Raw genomic sequence first — 21,761 nt, 5'->3', positions numbered from 1 at the left:
CTGTGGTCTTCTTCCTCATTGAGAGCCCACAGCGCCTCCTTGTGGACAGTGTGATAAAAGACAAACAGTTCCCTCTGGGCTGAAGGACCTCAATCACCTGGAGACATCCCCAAGGCGTCCTTGCTGCAGTTCTCAACCCAGGAATCCCTGTTTCCCTTTGCTATCTGACACCTAGCAGCTTAGTCTGCATGTAGCTCCGGATCTTCCTGGCATATTCTAACCCCCTCCACACTTAATCCAGCCATCCTCTATTAACACGACATCTCACGCCAGAGGACCTCCGGTAATCCCCTCGCCTCCCGTTTCTACACAACACACATTCTGTGCAATGACATCTTGCCCTGGATTGGCCTTTCGCTGTTTCTGGGATTCATGAGACATCCATGCAAATACACCAACATTAGACTGTACACTTCTTGGGGCCAGAACCCCACCTTCTCCCTCCTACGTGTGCTCCTGATTCAGTATTTGAAACACGGCCACACCCGATCTACACCCCCTGAGTGAACGGGTGACTGCACAGAGCCTTTTACATCCCCTCCATCACCAAAAAAGGAATACAACCAACACACTCCGTATTTGGCTTTTAAGTTCTTGTTTCAAGGCTTTTGGAGAATGTTTAAAAATATGCAGTTCTAGGGTTTAGAAGGTACATTTCAATCCTGAGCTTTTTTGCAAAGCAAGGCCAGGAAACACAACCTCTGCATTTTCTTCTTTTAAAATCCTAAGCCTACACAGCCTCCTGCAGGCCAGTGGGAGGAGGACTTGCTCCCTCTGTAGATATTCAGACTACATCTATCCAGTTCTACCCACGTAATTACATTATTCCTACTCTTTCTTCCTGATCTCATTTCCACAGATACAAACTCACTTTTTGTCTATATTGTCTGTCATGACTTAAGTTTAAAATTCCCTATTGATTTTTTTTTTGGGGGGGGGGCAGGGTGAGGTTAATTATCTTCACCTTTAACCTGTGGGTTTTTACTTTGTATTGTGGTTTCACACACTCTGCTCTAATAATGTGTTTTACTTACCTCCTATTCCTTACACCATAAACCTCTTCTCACTCCAGACTCTAAGCCTTGCGTTCCTTTTTGTTCCATAGCCACACCTCTCCTGCTTCCCTGAATCAATGTGCCATCACATACATCTGACAAGCTGCCTGGTTTTCCTTCCGTGACTCTCTTTTATACAAATCAACAAGGAGCTGCCGAATTCTGCTTTCAAATTCAACCGGAGGCTGTCTTTCGTGATTTATGAATCCAAACAGGGTGTGTTGGCGTTAATCATGATCGATTTTCTTTTATGGACCTGCTTAATGCTTCTTTGTGCTCTCTGTTATCTTTTATTGCATGAAATACTCGCCTTTCTTCTACCTCGAGAAACATTTGGACGATACACACAGTCTGTTTTCATCCTGTTAGCAAGCAGATCAGTGAAACTGGCTCAGGAACCGAGGCTTCTTTGGTCCTACTTGGCTTTGTAAAGTCTGTGTGCGCTTCCTGTCAACAGCTTCTACCCTGTGATTAGCGGTCCCTCCCGGAGAAGGACGAGGGCGTCTGACTTTGGTTACCACTCGTGTTCACATGTTCACAGGGCCCTGTGCTCGGATGGGATGACACTAACTGCTCCATAGGATGCCCGGTAGGGCTAGGGGATGGGCTCCTCCATCATGCTTTGGGGGCTCACCCACTCTGCCGTGCCACTACCTTCTACTGCTGAGTGTTTGGAGCCTTTGTGTTGGCAGCTAAATAGCTCAGAATCCCTCCTCCTCGATGTCTGACGTGTTTCTCCATGACTACCAGACATGCTAGCATAAGAGGGTGAGGCAGAGTTCAGTGACGAGCTGTGGGCCCCATCCCCCGCTCTCTGGGCCCGATCCCCTGCCCAGGGCTCGAAGCCCATTCTGTGCTTGGCGACGAGCATGGGCCCCCAAGGTCTTGGCTGACTCGGCAGCACCTTAGCAGCCCACCAAGGCCCCGGGGTCCAGGTCGTGGGTGGGCCCTCGGTTCTCCTACCTCGAACTGGATCAGCACCGTCCCACTTTCAAGGCCCTTCTTCAGCTGTTCCATGGAGCCCTCCAAGGTGTCGGCACCCTCCGGACACTCAGGGAAAATGGCCTCCGGGAAGAGCTGGTTCAGTTCATCTTCAGATTTGATATCCACCAAGGAGTGGACAGCTGCAGGGGACGAGAAAGGGTGCGTCTGGCTGTGGGCAAAGCTCTGGGGATCCGTTTCCTCCCCCCAAATTTCCCTTAAGACACCTGGATGCAGATGACTTAAAACATCTCATCCAATGATTACACACACAGTTATTTTCACCAAAGATACTACTTCTTGTCGAATGATTATACGTGTTGATTACACAAAACGACATGCTATTGCGGTTCGTTTATGATGGTGTTTAGTACTCAGAGGCTTTTGACAAAAGTAAAAGCAAGGGAAAGGATGCTTTCATAGAAAACGTATCTTCTCTCTCTGCTCTCTCTGACCTGGTTCTCATACCCATCCCTCACCTCTTCTTGGTTCCTTTTCCTTTGCTCCCTTAAAACAGGCACTTTCCCAGGCCCCGGTGTGAGGTCTGGCATGCTATCCCCATGGCACCATCATCCCACACAACTCAGCCAACCTAACTGATGGCCATTTGTAGGTGGGAGGCTCCCGCGTACACATCTCAAGTCCTAACATCTCTATGGCACTTCCTGCCTCCCTCGTCCATTCGAATCCGCCCTGCATGGCAGGCTCCATATGAATAAAAATAATCTCGGCCCCCACTGGCCCACGGGCACAGTACTTCCCCAGCCTCACGTGCCTCTTTCCACCGACTGCCACCTCTTTCTCCAGTCTCCCACGTGGGGAACGTCAGCCTCATCTCTGGTTTTTCTCTTTCTACTCAGAAGGGGATGCTACTCCCTCACTCAAAAGCCTTCACTGGCTCCCTCCTGCCCTCAAGATAACAGGAAAGACAAGGAGAGTAACAACTTGCACTTTTCTTCACAGACTTGGACTGGATCCTCATAATGCTGAGCACGAGTCACTATTCCCATTACACAGATGAGGACACTGACTCGCAGGGCAAGTAAGTTGTCCAGCGTTGTCAGGGCGAGGCACAGGGATTTGGTCCGTGTCTGTCTGACCCCGAAGACCACATTTTTTTCTCTGATCAGAGAAACGCGGCTCTTCTACTGCTTTCGTGACTTGTCATATCAGCTATTCCTTAGGCTGGTTTCTTATTTCTCTTTTAATCAACTCCTATGTTTTTATTTAAAAACTAAACTTATCGTGACTGTTGTAGGAAAGCAGTGGCGCTGCCCTTGTGGTTGTAACAGCCTATGGACATCCGTTCCTCACCTCACACGGGCCAGCGTGCTGTCCCGCTGGCTGCAGCTGAGGGCAGCACCCACGGACGTACGGTGTAGCCAAGGGCCTGCTCCCCATCGCTGGCTCCTTGGTGCCCTATTATCTTGCAGCCACACCAGCCACACTACAGCAGGGCAAGTTACTTCACCTCTCTGTGACTCGGTTTCCCCATTTCCTCACTTGCAGATAATACTAACATTATAAGAACCGAAGAGGATAATTATTTAAAGCCATCAGCACAGTGTAAGGCACTTCTCTGGCGCTCCACAGACATCAGCTGCTACCACAACTGAATACCTACTGTGCGCAGAGCAGGGTGCTGGGATTTGGTGGGGCAGGATGGGGTGGAAGAGGGTAGGTATGAATCCAGAGGGTCTGATAAGGCCTCACGAGAAGAAGGGAGGAGAGCTGACACCGTACAGAGGGCTGGAAGTTTCAGTGGGAACAGAGAGAAGCAGGTGTGTGTGTGGGGCTGGGAGGAGGGGCCGGTGTAGGGAGGGAGCAGCTGTGACATTCACCCTATAAGACCAGAACAGAGATGAGCGCTGCAGGGCCAGGGCTCTGAGTCATACACTGTGCTTTCCTTCAGTGTTTCAAAGCCAGGCCGAAGCAGTCAAGGACTTGGCTTATTGTTCTGTAGCAACAACACCAGGAACAGGGATGGTGCTCACAGAAGCCGTCCTGCCGACGCCCACCATGCGGGCGGCATGCTAGGCGCTTTCCAGTACAAGTGCCATTCAGTCTCCACGAGGACCCCGAGGCAGGGGCTGTTCTTATTGTCCTTGTGTTACGTTGGGGCAAGTAGCTCGCTCAAGGCCCCTCGGCAGTAGGAGGCAGCTGAAGGAGGCAGCTGGAAGAGGCGGAGTGAGAACCACTCGAAGGCAAACCAAATGCACAGGAATAACATATAACCCGATCCTTCCAGAAAGGGCTGGGATGCAAACGCCTGCAGGGCCAGGCAGCTAAGAGAGGAGTGTGCTGTGGGCTCCTTGGGCCTGGGAGGACTGGGGGGGGTCACGCCCCGCATAAAGGGGGTGCCATCTCCGGAGGACTGGCCAGAGGGGCCAGGCGTCTGTGGTTAGACCTCCAAATTTCTCAAGTGAGAAATCACACATCCCGGTTGTGATAGGAAAGTTCCTGATTTTTGTTGGCCACAAAGCTCAACATTTTCAAAACCACGGAAGGGCCAGGCCAGGCCCCGCCTGGCGCGGGCGGCGTCCCTGGGCTGCTCCCCGCAGGAAGGCGGCCGTTACCTTTCCTCCGGATGACCAGGGCCAGCTCCCGCGTGTGGGACTCCCGGCTGGCTTTGATGAACATCACCACCTGGTCGTGGGTGTGCTCTGAGATGTCCCGGCCGTTGATTAACACGATTTGATCCCCTTCGTTCAGCTTCGGAATGCAGGTGTCCGCCTGTGGGGAGGGAGGGCGCGTTTCTCCGGTTACCATGGCACAGACCTCAAGGGAAGGCCGCCGCCCGCCCGGGGCCCGGACACCTGAGCCCGTGATCAAGTTCTCCCTCCCTCCCTCCAGGATTAGCGTCATTATTTTTACATCCACGGCGATGATGACATGGCAGCTGGCGGGGGCAGTCTGACAACGCGCTGCTCAGAAGTCAAGTTATGAAACATTCCAGAATCAGGCTGAGACAGTCACAGAGCCACCTTCCCCGATTAATGCAACGCAACGGCTATGACGCTTCTGACCGTCCATTTTCTAGCTGGGCTGTCTGAAAACGGTTTGTCAGCTGAAAGTGAGTTTTCACTCGTCGTGCAATGGGGGGGAGACTATGTAAGTGTAACACCCAGGGCAGAAGCCATCGCGGAGAGAAGCAAGGCAGCGACCGAAGGAAAATAAAAGCCTTCGTCCCTGACAGGGGCCACAAGCAGTAAGAAAAAAAACTAAGTCGCCAGCTTACAGGCCCCTTCAGAGTCAAGTCCCCATCCCCGTGCCTCCTTAGGAGGTGTGAGGACTCTGGTGCTCACTGCTTTACAAAAGCACATGATCTGGCCCGGCTGGTGTGGCCCAGTGGTTGAGCGTTGACCCATGAACCAGGAGGTCATGGTTCAGTATCCAGTCAGGGCACATGCCCAGGTTGCAGGCTCAATCCCCAGTGGGGTGTGCAGAAGACAGCCCATTAGAGATTCTCTTTCACTCCCTCTACCTTCTTCTCTGAGCACATGAGCTGCTGAGAAGGCTTAGACTGAGGGCTGAGGACAGGGTGATGAAAGGGGCGCAGGTCCCATGTGCCCCCTCAGAGTGAGCAGACCAGCAAACTGTGCCTCAGTTTCCTCCTCTTGAGCAGCACTTCTCAATTTCAGTGTGCACACCCATCACCTGGAGAGCTTGTTAAAAATGCAGACGCTACCCAGCCGGTGTGGCTCAGTGATGGAGCGTCAACCTATGAACCAGGAGGTCATGGTTTGATTCCCAATCAGAGCCCATACCCGGGTTGTGGGCTCAATCCCCACTGTGAAGTACACAGGAGGCAGATTCTCTCTCATCATTGATGTTTCTTTTTTTTCTCTTCCTCTTTAAAGTCAAAGAATTCTGTTAGATTTTGGGGAAAACAAAGGAATATGTTTACTTACAGGCGACTCTGGGTTTATCCTCGACACCACAAGAGGCATCTTTTGATCCACTCCTCCCTGTAAATATGTGAAATAAATAACAAAACAGCCGCGTGAGCAATTCACAGCAACCAAGACACGTAGCTCTCTCTGGCACCGGGAAGGGGGCCGGCCTTACGTGATCCTGTTCTTAATCCAGGGACCAAGCCCTTTCTGAATCGCAGGTTCCTGAGCCCTCTGGGTACTTAACCAGAGGACGGCTCAGAAGCTCCCACTGCCACCCCCACGTTCCGTGAACTTCAGGTGCACTCGGAGGAAGAGAGCTCCTTTCAAAACATGCAAATAGCTCCAGGAGGAGGACTCCAAAAACACGGCCTCTCAGAGCTGCTGTACAGGGGGTTTCAGTGGAGGAGATGGAGCCACAGACAAGGCCACATGCCACAGGTCCAACAGCAGGGCTGGGTAACTTCTGCAGAGGACCCGAGAGCACTGCACACGTTAGGCTTTGTGGGACAGAAGGCTCTGTCGTGAAACCTCAACTCTGTCACCGCAGTGCCCGCTGTAAATGAATGCAGTGGCTGTGTTCCAATAAAACTTTATTTGCAAAAACTGGTGTGTTTTGGTCCCTAGGCCATAGTTTGCAGACCCTGCCTGGAGGCAGGCACAGGAGGGTAGTGGCCCTGCAAATGGACCTTCCCTTGAACATAGTTCTCTTATTGGCTTAGCAATGCCGGGGGCTCTCTTAATCACCCCTCTACAAGGGGTACATCTGCTTGCCAACTGTGGGCCCTCCTCCCTCTGAGCCTTAGTGAGCATCTATAAAATGGGATTAAATGCCAACTGCACTGATTAGAACTCAGCAAGGTGATAGAAGTGAGTACATGGCCAACACCAAGCACAGCACAGGCACTTGGCGTGAGGCAGCAGCTATGGCCACATAAAAACACCCCCGATACGGAGTGGAGCCAGTGTCCTAATGCAGCCTCAGGTATGCGGCCCGCTTCCAATGGAGATGAAGTCCAATGGGAATTAAAAAGTCACCTACAGATGGCTTCAGAGCCCAAAATCCTCATACACACGTATGACGCACCTTCAGATTGAATCCAAATTTTCCATCCTCATCTGGCGTGATGCGGATCAAGATTAAGTAGCCGTCCCCGTTGTCATTCTGGAAAACGTTGGGAAGTGGTCAGTTAGGTCACTTCCCTCTCCACCAGGTGCCGCTGCACTAGGAAGCCAGGGCAGGCCGCCGGGTGCCTGAGCACCGCAGGGCCTGGGCTCGCTCACCTTGTCGCAGTAGTACTGGCTGGAGTCCTCGGTGGAGCCCCCTTTGGTCACCCTGTGGAAGTCCTCTAAGAACTGCTGGTCCACGCCATCTGGGGAGCAGGAGCCCGGAGCGTTTGAAGACGGAGACACAGAGCTGGATGACTTCCGGGTCGGGCAACTTTGTGCTGGGTTGCTCTCGGATACGCTCCTTCATTGTGGGGGAGGAGGAGACGTTTTAGTCACTGGATTCATATTTGATCAGAGCAAACACTACTGACTATTTGAGGCCTGACATCCCCCAGTTGTCACGAACCCTTGCAACCTTAAGAGAGCTCCGGAGGTCAAGCTCAGGGCTCTGGTACCCCATTCCCCACAGGCCACCCTGGTCCCCATCTGGCCTAAATGTCACCACCTGTAGTTTGGGGGAAGGAGGCAAAAGAACAGGGCAGATCTCAGCTCCCTTCCCAGCTGCATGAGAAGGTGACGGGGAAGTGGACCAGCTACTCAGATGCATGTCTCCATCCTTCCGAAAGCCTTTTCCTTCTATCTCAACCCAAAGCAAATGGGACTAATGTTGCATATTCAGGGCTATTTAGATTAATCCTACTTTGTGTTATTTGCTTGTGACTCCAGTAGTTGTCCATGCTGAGATTATATGCTTTATCTTTCTCTAACATGGGTCTTTCTGTATCTTAGAGCTGCAATGTCCAAAATGGTAACCACCAGTAACACATAGCTATTTACATTTAAATCAATAGAGATTAGAAATTTCTTCATTTGTAACAGCACATTTAAAAAATGATCAATAGCCCTGGCTGATGAGTTCAATGGTTATAGCATTGGTTAGACCTTGTGCACCAAAGGGTCTTGGGCTCAATTACTGGTCAAAGACACATAACTAAGTTGCAGGTTCAATCCCTGCCCTAATTGGGGCATGTGCATGAGGCAATCAATCAATGTATCTCTCTCACATCTCTCATTTCTCTCTCTCTCTCCCTCTTCTCAGCTTCCTCCCTTCCTCTCTCTCTAAAAACTAATGGAAAAATATATCCTCTGGTGAGGATTAAAAAATAATAAATTGGGGCCCTAATTGGTTTGGCTCAGTGGTTAGAGTGTCAGCCTGTGGAATGAAAGGTCCCAAGTTCAATTCCGGTCAAGGGCATGTACCTTGGTTGCGGGCACATCCCTGGTAGGAGGTGTGCAGGAGGCAGCTGATTGATGTTTCTCTCTCATCGATGTTTCTAACTCTCTATCCCTCTCCCTTCCTCTCTGTAAAAAGTCAATAAAATATATATTTAAAATAAATAAATAAATAAATAAATAAATAAATAAATAAATAAATTGGGGGGGAGGCCAATAATCTCATGAGGCTAATGGTTCCTATTTTGAACAAGCTAAGTTATAAAATATTTCCAGCATCACAGGAAGTCCTGTCTTGGAGAATTACAGACTGTTAGAACTGAACAAGCTTCTATGTTCACTGGGTCCAACTCCCCCTTGACAGATGAAGTAACTATTGTCCAGAGATGCTGAGTGGCTTGACCAAGGTCACACAGCTTCCCCCTCACTTAATAGACAGATGTCTGATGGCATCTCTTTCTTCTCCAGACTATGCCAAATCTGCTCCTATGCACCCTCCACACCATTCCCTCCCACCCAACCCTCCAACACCACAGTCTCTAACCCCGAAGGATTGCAGAGAGTAACCATCTCAGCCGTCACTGTTTAGGACATCAACTTCTCTGCATCACCCCTCCCCCCGCCCACTAACCCCCCTCCAGAGCCATAGGCCTAGCAAAAATGCCTTAAAAATCCTACAGAATACAGGATTTTCCTTTTGCTCTATATACAGGGTTAGTGATGGGAGAGGTGAGTAGATGAAGACAGTCAATGAAAGAGAAAAAACATAGTAGTGGCTGCCTCTTACTAAATCATTATTTCAAGCCCTTATCTGCGAATTTTTCATTAAGTTAGGGCTTCTCTGTTTCCTAGAAAGTTCAAGTTACCTTACTTTAACTACAAAATCAGTATCCTATTCAATTTATTGAGTCACAATTCCAATTTATTGGAATATAAAAATTCAATTACAGACCCAATGTAGGAATATACTAGTAGCTACATGCAAGAGAAGAGTTTAGCCCTACGGGTTTTCAAGTTGAAGGAAAGGTATTATGGATGGAAAAGTGTTTCAGACAGGATCCTTTAGGACTGAAACTGTAGACAAGTAGTAAGTTTTCAGACTAAAAATGAATGAGACTTTAATTTACGTAAGACCACACAAAGTAAGAACAAAAATAAATCTCTCCCACAAGTAGGGCAACTTGCCTACATTTTCATGTTTACAAGAGCACCCCCTAGTGGCAGACAGGTTTAGGAAACCCTATGTCCTGAACTTGCAACAGGAAGAAGATGGAAGCAGCACACTCACTACACACGTGTGGGAGACTCTGGAGGGTGACAGCGATGGAAAGGGTGAAGGACATGCAGACAAAGAAACAGGTGAGCAATGTGACAAAGCAGAAGAGAACAGACAAAATCAGTAAAATGCTCATGTATTTTACAGTCGCTCATTTTCTAAAAATTTTAATGTGTGGATGACATCATCCAACGTTTTAAAGTACTTTTCCTTTCGGCATAAAACAGCCCACAGTACTCAAAAGAATACACTCAAAGCCATGCTGTGTCCCATCCTGCTTTCTAAGTAGGGTCATAGAGGTAACTTTCATTAAGCATGTGACGGCAGCTTTTGGCTGATCCACGGTGTGCAGACGATCGCCTGCAGGCTGCAGGGACGTTCTGCTCAGCAAGGAAGATGGAAGACAGATGGTGAGGAGGACATCAATGGCAAGGAGCGCTGAGACCGTGGCAGCTGGATGCAGCACGGGAATGCCAGGAGTGAAGATGCCAAACCAGGCTGGCTTCCTCTCTCCTGGGGCACGATGTGCATGCTAACGAGGGAGGGAGAGCCTAGTGGGTGAGGAGGGAGCGGTGAGGGGAGCTGTGGGAGGAGCCAGGGCTCCTGGGGAAGAGGTAGGATGAGGGAAGTAAGAAGAGAGGGCGGCTGGAGGAAGCAGGCAGGAGACTGGGGCTGGAGGAGGGAGCAGAAGCAAAAGGTTTGTCCCTGAGGCAGGAAGGGGACACCTGTCAGAGGAGGAGGGACAGGGAAGGGGGACTGCTGCTGCCCTCTGGGATCCAGAGTAGCCAGGGAAGGGCTGACCAACCAGCTCCCTGGGAATAAAGGGGTGGAGGCAGGCAGGCAGGCAGGTAGCCCTCAGCCGCAGCACTGTGAATGTGACAGGCTTCAGCAACAAAAGCCATGGCAGCGTTCTTTCCTCTGAAGAAGAGCAATGTTAGAGAGTGAAAATGGCAGGACTGCCCATGAAGAAAAGAATCCTGTGTGATGCTTCCCTCACCCCTCTTTCATAAAAGAATCCTATGTGATGCTTCCTCACCCCTTACCCTTGAGACAAGGACAAATACCTCTACCCCCAACCTGTGCTCCCACTGAGGGTTCCGCGGCCCTGACTCGCTATGGCGGTGGGACAGGTGGGACACAACGGGGCCATTTCCCATCAGGTTTCTCTCCGAGTCTCTGAGCTTCTTTCGGTCGGGAGAGACCCCAGACCTCTTTCCGTTCCTGGCTGGGTGACCGTAAGGCTCGGCCAGGCACGCAGAGCGCGCTCCATGAAGACGCTGGGTGAACGAAGGAGAAAATGCCTCTAGGCGGTTCCCGGGGCTCTAGTGGAGTTCTCTCGAACCCAGGAAGCTCAGTGAACAGAGAGGGTGGGTTCAGCAGTTCTCAGCATCTGTAAGACCAGAGCTCCTGAGAATGCCACGAGGTTCTCCTTAACATGCAGGCTCCGCCTCGGCAGCTCTCTCTCTTTTGAATAAAGTTCCTGGAAGAATGTGTCACACGGACCTCACACAAGGCCACTGAGTAACAAAAAGATCAGTGTCTTAAGACTGAGCTCTTATGATTTGGAGACATTCTGAACATGCCATTCTTATCTTGGCAATGACCCAGCTCAGTGCAGGAAAAATGAATGCAAAACTCCTAAGGAAACCCTGCTGCTAGCTGGTCTCTGTGGGAGACACTTAGACGGGGTCCAGATCCCGCCACCATGTTCAAATCTGGTGCCAAGAGCGGAAAGTGGCTGAAGGGACCTGAGTAGTTTAATTTAAAGGACAGTGCGTGGGGCTGTCAGGTAGGACTGGAAACAGACACCCTTTGTGGTTTCCTGGGAGTTTGAGGCAGGGATCGATGAATGTTCTGGGTCACTGCCAAGGAGGAGGCGCTGCCCAACCTCGGAACAGGCTGCCAGCCTGCAGGAGGGCTCTCCATCACCAGGTGACAGGGCCCGGGGGATTCCTACATGGCCGACGTGGCTGAGGAGAGGGATTCCCTAAGTACCTTCCAATGCACAGAAATTGTCTAAAATTTTTTCCCCCCTCCCTTCCCTTGTAAAAGCAAATTTTAAAATTGAACAGTGGTGCCGAAACCGGTTTGGCTCAGTGGATAGAGAGAGCGTCGGCCTGCGGACTGAAGGGTCCCAGGTTCGATTCCCGTCAAGGGCATGTGCCTTGGTTGCAGGCACATCCCCAGTTGGGGGTGTGCAAGAGGCAGCTGATCGATGATCCTCTCCCATCGATGTTTCTAACTCTCCCTCTCTCTTCCTCTGTAAAAAAATATCAATAAAAAATATTTTTTGAAAAATCAATAAAATATATATATTTTTAAATTTTAACAGTGGTAAATGCACACTTAACATGTATCATCGTCACCATGCTTCAGTGCAGCAGCACTAAGGGCATTCACATGGTGTGTGCACAGAAGCTCTGAAGTAAGAAGGAACAAGACAGCTCTGAAGAAACAGACGAGGAACAGCAAAGGCCCCGGTGACTACGCACAGCCCGGCACACTCTGGGGGTGTCTCCACTGGCGATCCAATCCTTGGGAAAAACAATAGCGACGTTCTTCACACGCACCCTGCATCTGCCCACAACCTTGCTTCCCTCCAGTGTCTGCTCGGCAAGGCCGTTTTCCCTTTAGGGGGACCTCCCCTCCCGTTTTTCTGGGTGGTGGGTGGTTAGTTTTGGTTTTACGGCCGTGAAGGACACTTCCTTCTCTGCAGATTGTGGCCTTCGCTCTGAAACAAGGAAAGGAAGGCAGGAGCCTGGGGAGGTATGCGCCCAGCCAGCCCACTTGGGCACAAAGCAAACTGCCAAGGATGGGGATCTGTGACCCCAAACTTCGCCGAGCTGCTGTGAGCAAGGACATGCCGGCGGGGACTCCTCCGCCCGGAGAGCGCTCAGAGACCCTGAGCTGTGCCACCGAGTTTCAAGCTAGAGTCTAGCTGCTCTTTTTCTTCCTTTCTCTTTCTCCTTCTTGCTGGAATGGGTACAGAACATTACATTTCATTCTGCTTTCTAAAAGGAGCCCGCCTCGCTGCCTGTGATAGAATTCATCGGATTTCTCTGACAGAATCCTTCTTTTTGCCTCTTAACACAAATCTGCTGTATTAAACATGTCAAACGCTTCTTAAACATTTTGCAAATACTCACTGAAATAACCACAGTTTTTTCCCCACTCAGTACAGCTCAACCTTCCTTTCTTGCCTGGGGCAATAGAGAGCCCCCACCCCCTGACACCCAGGGAGGCCAGCTGCCCCTGAGGACCCATCAGCCAGGAGGACCCCACCTAACTGAGGAGGTAGGGGCTGCAGTGTTTCAGCTGTTCACCCCACTGGCAAAGTGCAGCGGCTATGTGACTGGGAGACATCTGCTGTCAGTGCACCTGGCCAAGCCCCAACAAGGCAGGCTGCCTTTGAAACATGGTTATTTGCAACTTTTTAAAATATATATCGATATATATGTTTTTATTGATTTCAGAGAGGAAGGTAGAGAAAGAAAGAGGTAGGAACATCAATAATGAGAGAGAATCATTGATTGGCTGCCTCTGCACACCCCCCACTGGGGATCGAGACTGCAACCCAGGCATGTGCCCTTGACCAGAATCAAACCCAGAACTCTCCAGTCTGTAGGCTGACAATCTATCCACTGAGTCAAACCGGCTAGGGCGCTACTTTTAACATTTAGCTGCAGAATGAAAAAGTGCCCAAGAAGGACACATCTTCCAAGGTCTGGTGGAAGAGTTTCAGAAAGAATGGATGTGCAATGCGTAGGGGTGAGCAGGGCCAGCAGTGTCTTAAACAGGGCTGGAGGAAGTGCATTTGAAATTTAATTTAAATTAGAACAGCCGTATGTGGTAGGGGCTCCTGGACTGGACTGCTGAAGGTCTAAGATGCTCTGCAATTCCATGATGTGACGGCAGACCAGAGTAGGGAAATCTGATGCAGGACACAGAATTCTCAGAACCTTCAGACAATCCCCCAAAATCCCTTCTCCTTTCAGCAAAGCCGCAGACCCCCAGAGTGCGATGATGAAGGATGATCACGTGCCATTTGCCCCGCTTGCCTAGAGGCCCCTGAAGGTAGAGATCTGTCTAATTTGTCTCGATGTTTCCTCAATGAGCCTCGAAGGGAGTATAAAGTGTGCTGATGGATTAAAACTTCCCCACTGCCCAGCTGGTGTGGCTCAATGGTTGAGTGTCAACCTATGAACCAGGAGGTCACGGTTCGATTCCCGGTCAGGGCACATGCCTGGGTTGTGGGCTTGATCCCCCATAGGGATTGTGTAGGAGGCAGCTGATCAATGATTCTCTTTCATCATTGATGTTTCTATCTCTCTCCCACTCCTTTCCTCTCTGAAATCAATAAAAATATATTAAAACAAAAAACAAACAAACAAACAGAAACCCCATCCCCACAGCACTGGACCGAGTTCCTCTCCCTGCACCAGGCACTGAGCGGTGCCGTTAACAGCACTTCCTGTGATGATGGAAACAGACTTCCGCTGTGGCGTCCACGGTGGCCACTACCTACACGAGGATCTTGAGCCCTTGAAATAAGGATGTGCGACAGAGGCACCCAATTTAAATTTTATTTTCCTTTAAATTATTTCAATTAGAATACCTACATGTGGCTAGCGGCTACTGGACTGGTCAGGGAAGGTCTAGCTGCTCCACAATTCCATAACGAGGCTGCAAACCGCAGTGGGAAGATCTGACACGAGGCTCTGCCTGGGCTTCCCAGAGCCCCCGTCAGGTCCCCAAACCCTCCTTCTCCTTTCGGCAAAGCGAGAGAAGCCCACTGCAGACGCAAACCAGGTGGAGTGATGCCTGCCTGCACGCGCATCTCTAGATCGGCAAAGCCGGGGTCACACAGAGGAAGGTACCCGCTTCCACGGCAGCCTCACCAGGCCTGCAGTTGGAGCAAGAGATAGTGATCATTTCAACAAAAGCATTGTCCAAGCTCCGGGCCAGGAGGAAATAATGGCCAGAGGGATTATTTAACAAGACGTGTTAAGAACACAGATAAGCTGGAAACCGTGACTGCCGTGGTCCGGGACAGCAGAGCGGCAGCAGCCGCATGCGTACGTAGGAAACGAGGTTTGCAATTCACTTGTGAGGCCTAGAGGACAATCAGGCTGCATTTAATGCTTATAACAGGGAGCTGGGGTGGTAAAAAGTTACCCATGAACTGAAATGCCTCCGTGTGAACCCTACACTGTCGGGGGAGGAACGATGTTTATATTTGAGGGTTAGTAGAGGACTTCACAGAATGGATACCTGTGGCCATGGCTGACTAGTTGACCCCATCCCACTTTAGCTTAAGATGCCATTTTGCTTCTTTAGGACCTGTATCTTTCCCACTTCAGAAAATGGTTTGAGATAGCTGATCCTAAAATGTACAGATATGGCAGAACTGTGCACTCATTAAAACGAGAGAAAAAATAGAGCCCGTTAATAATTCTTGTGTTTTCTGTTCTAAGGCTTGTGGCCAGTCATGAGAATTCTTGACGAGCAGGACTCTCTCAGAAACCTGGGCTAGGGGAAGCCAACTCCGTTGAGCATATTCATGGAGCTCTGAGCTCCCTGGGAATCAAGTCAAAAAGGGAACTAGCATATATGATACATCTTAGTGAATAATAATAGGACTCAAGCTAGTATTTCAGGAGAGATCTTTTTCCTGGCCTTGAGAGGAGACGGTCACATTTAAAAAAGGAGAGTGGGGATATAAAAGAACTTGATGCAAACTGTCCTTGACGCAAATAGAACAAAAAATCAGAGATGTCCTACGCCTGTTTTTTTCTTTACATTAACTATTCATTAAAGACAAAATGGAAACAAAACCCCAGAAGGCATGCTGTGGCTCTGCGCAGGCTTTCTGTGGAGAAGCTTGTTTCCGGGGATCTGGGGCCCGGCCGCGGTAAAATCTGACAGCTAGAGAAATACTACCGTGGTTAACATGCCTGTACCTCTGGGGAATGTGGAACGAGACTGAGCTTTGCTCAGGACAGGGAACAGCTCTGAGAAGTCCAGCCCCAGCCCCCAGGCTCCCAGCCTGCCTTCCAGTGGGCACCTAGGGAGCTGGCTGCAGCCTCCAGCCCTTGATTCTGGCCATCTGGGCCTGGGCAACCTCCCCGACAGTCACCACAAGCAGGTAAAAAGAGAGAACAACCCAATCTCTTACTCTTGGTGTGGGCTCTGGTTCTGAGAAGCCTCCGAATCGCTATCTTTCGGGGAGAGGGAGCCCTTGTAGGTGTAAAACACATCCTCGGTTTCGGTGATGTACGTCATCTCGTTGGCGAGGTTGTCCGCGGAAGAGTGCCTTGGCTTTCGGATTTCATGCCGGAGCCGAGGACTCCGCCTGGATGGGGAAAAGGTGGAGCGTGAAGTGTTGAAAGCAAATCCCACTTGAAAAAAATTTTTTTTTTAATCACACACCAGGAATCTAACTGTGTGCCCTGACCTTTCGAAGAATGACTGGGCTGATGATGTTGCAAAGTAAGAGCCCGTTAACCCATTACTACCCTTGAGTCCACCAGGGGCCACGAAGGTCCCCAACACTGTCAGCCCAGCAGTGCAGCCCCCAGATCGGGAGGCTCAGTTTCATGAAGAGGCAAAGGAGATGGCTTATGCCCTTTGGGAAGGCACTGAGCATTGACGTAGGGTTGGCCGTCCGTCAAGGAGGACTCAGGTTCTCGATGCATACATAAGAGGCCGTGCTGACTGCTAATCAGACAATTTTACTGATTCTCTTGAATAGTAGAAATAAAAGGTTAAGTCGAAACTCAAACCTTATTTCAACTACTAGCACATCCCTTCATGCAGATTTCACTTGATCCAAGAAGAAAGGTCTGCTCTGTAAAATATAAATATCTCTCTTGTGTGGTATTAGATGGACATCACAGCATTATCCTTTTCCTCTGATGGCAGCGGGAGCTCTGTGACCTTAAGCAAGCCATAGCACCTCCCTGGCCTTAGCTGTGCCTCCCTGTTCCTAAGAATAAATCAGAAGAGGCAATGTCCTCAGGACGCCGGGTGCAGCCCCTGGGGATCGGCTACTGCAGTGGGGATTCCAGGAGCTTAGCTTTCCACGTTCTATTTCCCCTCCGCGTTTCCTCCCGCCCCTGGTTAGCCATTTGTCCGTGGGACTGTCAGGGCCTCCACTATCCACAGCCCCCTGGGCCTGGGTAATCAATAACACTGTGTCCAAAGCAGAGTGGAAAGGCTGGTAACTCCTTAGGGAGGACCTGTAAACGTGGCACATCAGGCCCAGCGGTTCTCCTGGGTGCCATCCTGGGCCTCTGCTGCCGAAGCTACGCTCAGACAAATTGAGCTAATTTATCGTAAATTTACCTCTTCACACACTGTGTACCAGTAGTTTCATTGCTAGCTTTACCCAGTGGCCAGATAAGTTTCTATTGAACGAGAACAAAAAAACTTTTACATAAATGTTAAAGGCACGCTTTAAAATTAAATGCCCATTGCATTTTGAAATTGTTTATTATATGTTCTTACAAGCTAATATCTTTTTAGAGAATTCTCATGACTGGCCACAAGCCTTAGAACAGAAAACACAAGAATTCTCATGATCCGTCCGTAATGTGTTAACAAGAATGTGGGACTATATCTTGGAACCCAAGAAGCAAATCTGCTCAGCTCTGTTACGACTGCTAACAACAAATACCTCGTCATCCCTGCCCAGAGCCTTGGGCCCCGGTGGCAGGTCCTCACCCAGAGGCCTGTGAGAATGTCCCTTAGCCCGGGAACTTAAAGGCTCACAGGTCTTTCGTGAAATGAACAGAAAGTCACACTCCTATCCCAGCACGGAGCTGGGGAAATGTTTCCAGATCAGTGTCCCTTCTGCAGCTGACTCAGCCAGGGTGCTGGGGAGGTATTCACAGAAATCACCTGGTGCTTTTGCCGAGGGACGGGGTGGGGGGCACTTGTCATACAGTAACAATGATAATTCCACCTCAAACTATGTATTCAGCTTACAAAGCACTGAGGCGTTACTTCTTTTGTGGCAATTTTTATAACCCTTTTCTAGTTGGGGTGACTGAGATCAGAGAGGTAAAGAAACTTGTGGAGGAGCAGGCAAGTTAAAATCTGAGCCTGGGTTTTTCAGCTACAAACCCAGTGTCCTTCCCCAGCCGGTGCCCAGCTGCCACTTCCTTCCTTTTCCCCAACTCCACCGTCTTAGACAGGGGCAGGCTCCCTTCCCACGGGCGTTTGCTCCTGTTGCTGAGGCTCGCACGTCCATACATCAGTTCGATCGTGCTCCTGAATCAGGCTACCACAAAATTTCCTCTCTGATGTTAATGGGCAACATGAGATTAGATAAATAAAATCCAACACGCTCTTTATTACAGGACTTGTTAGAACATTAATTGGCTCATGTGCACTCGCATGCCAAGAGGGCATTCCAGCAGGCTGCAGTTCTCAAATCTAGACCAAGTAACTTTTAAAAAGAGAACATCCCAGCATTATCCACCAAGGAAAGTGTTAAGCTAGACGTGTGCCTTTTCCAAAACAGTTTCCTCTGCAGCAGCCAAACCTGCTGATGTAAATTCTATTGTTGGCCATCTTGATTTAGGAATTTATTATTAACTAGAGGCCTGATGCACAAAGATTCCTGAAAGAATGGGCCTTCCTTCCCCTGGCTGCCAGCACTGCCTTGGCTCTGGCCAGAGCCACCATTCCCCCTTTCTGCCTTTGCTCCAACTCCGAGCTGCCTTTCCGCCTTCCCATGCTGCCCAAGGGCCCGAAGTGGCTGGGACGGTGTAGAACACCTGCATCATCACCATGGCGATGACACAAACATTCCAGCCCCAGCCACTCATTGCCTGTGCATGCAAATTAACCTGCCATCTTTATTGGGTTAATTTGCATACTCACTCCTGATTGGCTGTTGGGCACCACGGAGGTACGGTCAATTTCTATCTTTCTCTTTTATTATTATTATTTATTTATTTACTTTTTTTTTTTTTTTTTTTTTTTTTTTTTTTGAGAGAATGTGCTTACTGGTGAGTAATACAAAAAAAAAAAAGAAAAGGAGGACGTACCAGTTGGGAGTAATAGGAGGGGACCGAGAAGGCAGACTCTTGGTTTCTAAATGCTCCACGGATAAGGATCTCCGCATGGCTGGGTTCCAGACCATCCCTCCAATCACCTTTTTGCAATACTGGTTATTTACAGACCTGAAAAACCAGATGCAATTTCACTTTCTACACTGACATGTTCAACAAGGAAGACATTACAGTGTAAGGTGAACACTCTGTACACACTCCCTCCCCAGACCCTGTTGACACTGGCCGAGGTTAGCAGGAGTAGAGGTGCAGGGGTCAGAAGCAATCCTTTTCTTTATGTTATTTTTTCTCTTCTGGTGGAGATCTCTCTCTCCTTTTTTTTTTTTTTCCTTAATTACAGCACGCAACCCGGGCATGTGGCCTGGCCAAGAATCAAACTGTGATCTCCTGGTCACAGGCTGATGCTCAACCACTGAGCCACACTGGCTGAGCTAAAAGTTACTTTTGAATTTTATTTGTACTGAGAATTTAAATTTTGGCTATCTATAATAGATCCCTTAGAGAGTGAATTATTTCAGAGGATGAAGTCTGAAGCCAGTTTAGGGGGAACTCAGGTCTGGGATTTCTAGGTTTTAAGTAATGTTTCAATGTTGTATGAAAACAGTCCACATAGTTGTTGCAGCCTAAAACCACCACCAACAACAAAAGAACAAAACCCCAAAGGACACAAACAACACAAAACAGCCCCTGGAATATCTCTGCACTTATTTACTACAAGAAGTGCCATTGTCACCCTCATCGAAATTCGCATAGCAGCACTGCTAACCAGAACCTACAGCAAATTACCACTGACCAGGGGCACAGCACCGAGGGAGGGCAGCAAGCGGGCGATTCAGAGGTTTAATGTAGCAGCTCCCCAAAGGATGCATCATGTGTTATTAATAGCTACTATTTGGGGGGGAGGAGGGGAAGGAAAGTGTTCCATTGTCCCATAAGCTTGGAAAACGTAGACCGAGTTTCTTTTATGTGGACCTTCTCAGGACGAGGCCTAATATGCAAATGTGTAGATGTATCTCTAGGGGCTCACCAAGGCCTGGAACCTCTCTAAGCCTGTTTCCTCATCTATAAAGTGGGGCTGAGATTTCCCAGGACATTGAAGCTGACACTGGTAGTAAAGAATTGCTGACCTGTGCCTCTGAACCACTGGTAACATCCCAAGTGAACCAGTGGCTGGTGAAAGGTGGCTGCGGGTTCTTTGACTCCTGAATCGGGCTGGCCTGTGACTGCTGTGACCTCTGCAGAGCAGCTGGTCACAGCTGTGCCACTTCTGGACCCAGCCTTTACGATGATCGGCCACCTCTGTCTCAGACTCTTGGAGCCCTCAGCCCGTGTGTATGAAACCCAACCACCCTGCTAGAGCGCTCACATGAAGAGGGCCTGGGAACACAGAGGGGGCGAGGGGTCCAGGTGAGCCAGCCTGCCAATCACTTCGCCAAGGCACCAGGGGTGTGAGAGAAGTCGTCTTGGACTCTCAGACCAGACTAGCTACCAGCTGCCTGTCGCGGAGCAAAGAACTGTCTGTCTGAGGCCTTCCCAAAGTCCTGACCCACAAAACCTTGAGATATAATACCATGGTTGTTGCTTTAAGTTACCAAAATAAAGGTAACTTTTAATGCCACAGTGCACAACCAGATGCCCTCCTCGACACTCCATGCTAACTGCATTTTATAATGAGGACATCGAAGCTGCAATGTAAATGAAAACGGAGGTTGCACAGGTGGGATTTGAGCCCAGGCTGCTTGGCACCAAAGTCCATGCTCTCAGCTGGCCGGAAGGCTTGGGTCCAACTGAGGTAAACACTGCATTCCAATAAGCTGTGCTCATGGCTTGTTCAGTAATACATCTCCCGAATGTGTAAAATACTAGACAGTACTGTAAGAGCTAAAAACTTTGAAGATGCATTTGTTTGTGGTTTACCAGAAGCTGAGAGAGAGCACTTAGTGCCATAAATCCTATCACTGATACTAACAGAAACTTCCTACTTATTGAATCTTTAGTTATTTAATGATCATCAATGAAACAGGAAAGTCACTGGAGTTGTCTGACACAGCCCCATGTATCAGATACTGGCTCATACAAGGGCATTGTTTAGTTAGCCACAGCCATATCAACAATGCAAAAATCACAAAACCAATTCCTCAAACCAACAAATCGTAAGTATAATTGAATTCAGACAGGGTGGCTCAGTGGTTGAGCATCAGCCCAATGACCAAGAGGTCCCCAGTTCAATTCCTGGTCAGGGCATATGCCCAGGTTGCAGGCTCGATACCCAGTAGGGGGTTTGCAGGAGACAGCTGATTGCTGTTTCTATCTCTCTATCCCTCTTCCTTCCCTTCTAAAATCAATAAAAACATATATATTTTTAAAATAATAATTGATAAGCAATTTCTGCTACAGCGTGTACTTAGAAGGCGATCTGAGCACAAATACACAAAAATATATAAAGCATGGTTAGTTTACTTAGAGAATGAACAACTTATATTAAAAGGTAAACATGTAGAGGTTAATGTCTTTTACTCTACTACTTATTACCTTCTTTGAATATTCTTCTTGTACATAATAGTACGCATGGGGTTATACTTTTAAGAATTAAATATAATTATGTGCATGATACAAAGCAAGCACTCAATAATTACAGCTATAATTTTTACTTGTAATTATAACTGTCATTTCATGATTGTTATATAGAGCACATACCAGTCGCTTGACTCTGGAAATCTTATTCATTCATTACTACGAAGCATCCCAGGGAATGAATGTTCTGTCTTAGTGGCAGCAGGCCAGGGAAGCCCATTTGCCAGCTCCGCGGTGACCCTGAGTCACTGCCACGTGCTCCCCTTATTGTGACCCGAGGTGAGTGCAGCTGTGAGGCTGGCTGCCTGGGAGCTCGGAGGACAGCAGAGCGGGGAGGCAGGAATAGGTGACAGGAACCTGAGCAGAATCTGAGCATGTGTGGGAAAGAGACACCACTGCCCCCGGATGGGGTGGCAGCCATGGTTCCGAGACCTGTCAGCAGCCGCGGCCCCAGCGCCCGGGGCCCCTGGGTGATGCCATCCCACCCCCGACGGAGCCTGTC

At 49.2% G+C, this 21,761-nt stretch overlaps 1 protein-coding gene across 15 annotated transcripts in view; it reads right to left on the bottom strand.

Moving 5' to 3' along the window:
* PTPN3 (protein tyrosine phosphatase non-receptor type 3) overlaps nucleotides 1-21,761 on the bottom strand; it is a 127,184-nt gene that overhangs the window by 20,735 nt on the left and 84,688 nt on the right. For 13 of the 15 annotated variants that reach the window (XM_036433060.2, XM_036433061.2, XM_045579928.1 and 10 more), the window contains 7 exons: nucleotides 18,662-18,796; nucleotides 15,784-15,960; nucleotides 7,214-7,400; nucleotides 7,017-7,094; nucleotides 5,948-6,004; nucleotides 4,613-4,769; nucleotides 2,019-2,179 (listed from right to left, as the gene is read on the bottom strand). In XM_036433060.2, coding sequence (XP_036288953.1) covers nucleotides 2,019-2,179; nucleotides 4,613-4,769; nucleotides 5,948-6,004; nucleotides 7,017-7,094; nucleotides 7,214-7,400; nucleotides 15,784-15,960; nucleotides 18,662-18,796 — 952 coding nt within the window. The remainder of the gene's footprint in view (nucleotides 1-2,018; nucleotides 2,180-4,612; nucleotides 4,770-5,947; nucleotides 6,005-7,016; nucleotides 7,095-7,213; nucleotides 7,401-15,783; nucleotides 15,961-18,661; nucleotides 18,797-21,761) is intronic. The other 2 variants (XM_045579927.1, XM_036433069.2) reach the window with 1 other exon arrangement.

This window comes from Pipistrellus kuhlii, unplaced genomic scaffold (assembly GCF_014108245.1).
Source record: "Pipistrellus kuhlii isolate mPipKuh1 unplaced genomic scaffold, mPipKuh1.p scaffold_m20_p_12, whole genome shotgun sequence".
NCBI lineage: Eukaryota > Metazoa > Chordata > Mammalia > Chiroptera > Vespertilionidae > Pipistrellus > Pipistrellus kuhlii.
The sequence above is the reverse complement of the archived record's forward strand: the minus strand, read 5'-3'. Positions and strand labels throughout refer to the sequence as shown.